At 51.5% G+C, this 2500-nt stretch overlaps 1 protein-coding gene across 1 annotated transcript in view; it reads left to right on the top strand.

Moving 5' to 3' along the window:
- Nucleotides 1-2500, top strand: part of LOC139374582 (slit homolog 2 protein-like) — a 220167-nt gene that overhangs the window by 111397 nt on the left and 106270 nt on the right. The window contains exons 6-7 of the mRNA XM_071115587.1: nt 1227-1298; nt 2324-2395. Coding sequence (XP_070971688.1) covers nt 1227-1298; nt 2324-2395 — 144 coding nt within the window. The remainder of the gene's footprint in view (nt 1-1226; nt 1299-2323; nt 2396-2500) is intronic.

The following is a 2500-nucleotide window of genomic DNA, read 5'->3' as shown; positions in this document are numbered from 1 at the left end:
ATATTTCTTCAATCCTGGATGGGAACCCTACAGTGGTTACTGCTGGGAACACGGTTGGTTCAGCATTCTGTAACACTCGTAAATATTCTGTCCCTCTCCTCCATCTCTCCTCTCTCCTACATCTCTCCCTCTCTCCTCCATCTCTCCTCCATCTCTCCTCTCTCCTACATCTCTCCTCCATCTCTCCTTTCTCCTCCATCTATCCTTTCTCCTCCATCTCTCCTCTCTCCTCCACCTCTCCTCTCTCCTCCATCTCTCCTCTCTCCTCCATCTTTCTCTCTCCTCCATCTCTCCTCTCTCCTCCATCTCTCCTCTCTCCTCCATCTTTCTCTCTCCTCCATCTCTCCTCTCTCCTCCATCTCTCCTTTCTCCTCCATCTCTCCTCCTTCTCTCCTCTCTCCTCCATCTCTCTCTCTCTCCTCCATCTCTCCTCTCTCCTCCATCTCCCTCTCTCAATCATCTCTCCTCTCTCCTCCATCTCTCCTCTCTCCTCCATCTCTCCTCTCTCCTCCATCTCCCTCTCTCAACCATCTCTCCTCTCTCCTCCATCTCCCTCTCTCCTCCATCTCTCCTCTCTCCTCCATCTCTCCATCTCTCTACTCTCTCCTCCATCTCTCCATCTTCATCTCTCCTCCATCTCTCCTCTCTCCTCCATCTCTCATCTCTCCACCATCTCTCCTCTCTCCTCCATCTCTCCTCTCTCCTCCATCTCGCCTCCATCTCCCTCATCTCCCTCTCTTCTCCATCTCTCCTCTCTCCTCCATCTCCCTCGCTCTTTTCCATCTCTCTCTCTCCTCCATCTCTCCTCTCTCCTCCATCTCCCTCTCTCAATCATCTCTCCTATCTCCTCCATCTCTCCTCTCTCCTCCATCTCTCCTCTCTCCTCCATCTCTCCTCTCTCCTCCATCTCTCCTCTCTCCCTCATCTCTCCATCTCTCTACTCTCTCCTCCATCTCTCCTCTCTCCTCCATCTCTCATCTCTCCACCATCTCTCCTCTCTCCTCCATCTCTCATCTCTCCTCCATCTCTCCTCTCTCCTCCATCTCTCATCTCTCCACCATCTCTCCTCTCTCCTCCATCTCCATCTCTCCTCCATCTCCATCTCTCCTCCATCTCCCTCTCTCCTCCATCTCCATCTCTCCTCCATCTCCCTCTCTCCTCCATCTCCATCTCTCCTCCATCTCTCCTCTCTCCTCCATCTCCCTCTCTCCTGTGTGTGTGTGCAGCCAGCTGGATTATAACCAGATCAGCTGTATAGAGGACGGAGCGTTCAGAGCTCTACGAGACCTGGAAGTACTGTGAGTAACCTCTGACCCTTAACCTATGACACCTCCACGTCCCCCCAGAGACACTTCCTGTTGAAATGACTTTTACATCCATGTATTTTATCTGCTCATGGTTTAAATGCTTCCTCTTTTTTTCATTTGTGCCTCTCCCTATCCCTCTCTCTCTCTTTCTGTCTCTCTCTCTATCCCTCTCTCTCTCTTTCTGTCTCTCTCTCTATCCCTCTCTCTCTCTCTGTCTCTCTCTCTATCCCTCTCTCTCTCTCTGTCGCTCTCTCTCTCTCTGTCTCTCTCTCGCTCTGTCTCTATCTCTCTCTGTCTCTCTCTCTCTCTCTATCCCCTCTATCCCCTCTCTCTTCCTCTCTCTATCCACCCTCTCTCTCTCCCTCTCTCTCTCCCTCTCTCTCTCTATCCCCCTCTCTCTCGAACCCCCTCTCCCTGTCTCTCTCTGTCTCTATCCCCCTCTCTCTCTGTCTCTCTCTCTCTATCCCCCCTCTCTCTCTGTCTTTCTCCCCATCTCTCTCTATCCCCTCTCTCTCCCCCTCTCTCTCTATCCCCCCTCTCTCTCTGTCTCTCTCCCCCTCTCTCTCTATCCCCTCTCTCTCCCCTTCTCTCTCTATCCCCCCTCTCTCTCTGTCTCTCTCCCCCTCTCTCTCCATCCACCTCTCTCTCTGTCTCTCTCTATCCACCTCTCTCTCTGTCTCTCTCCCCTTCTCTCTCTATCCCCCCTCTCTCTCTGTCTCTCTCCCCCTCTCTCTCTATCCCCTCTCTCTCCCCCTCTCTCTATCCCCCCCTCTCTCTGTCTCTCTATATCCACCTCTCTCTCTGTCTCTCTCCCCTTCTCTCTCTATCCCCCCTCTCTCTCTGTCTCTCTCCCCCTCTCTCTCCATCCATCTCTCTCTCTGTCTCTCTCTATCCACCTCTCTCTCTGTCTCTCTCCCCTTCTCTCTCTATCCCCCCCCTCTCTCTGTCTCTCTCCCCTTCTCTCTCTATCCCCCCTCTCTCTGTGTCTCTCTCTATCCCTCTCTCTCTCTCTACAGAACTCTGAACAACAACAATATAAGTCGTCTGTCGGTGGCTAGTTTCAACCACATGCCCAAACTGAGAACCTTGTGAGTGTTGTAAAACTATTATCACTATTTACACTGGTCTACCTGTAGTTATAATATAGACTATTAACACTAGTCTACCTGTAGTTATAATATAGACTATTAACA

This window comes from Oncorhynchus clarkii, chromosome 19, assembly GCF_045791955.1.
Source record: "Oncorhynchus clarkii lewisi isolate Uvic-CL-2024 chromosome 19, UVic_Ocla_1.0, whole genome shotgun sequence".
Taxonomy (NCBI): Eukaryota; Metazoa; Chordata; class Actinopteri; order Salmoniformes; family Salmonidae; genus Oncorhynchus; species Oncorhynchus clarkii.
Note: the sequence above shows the minus strand (reverse complement) of the source record. Positions and strands in the feature narration are given on the sequence as shown.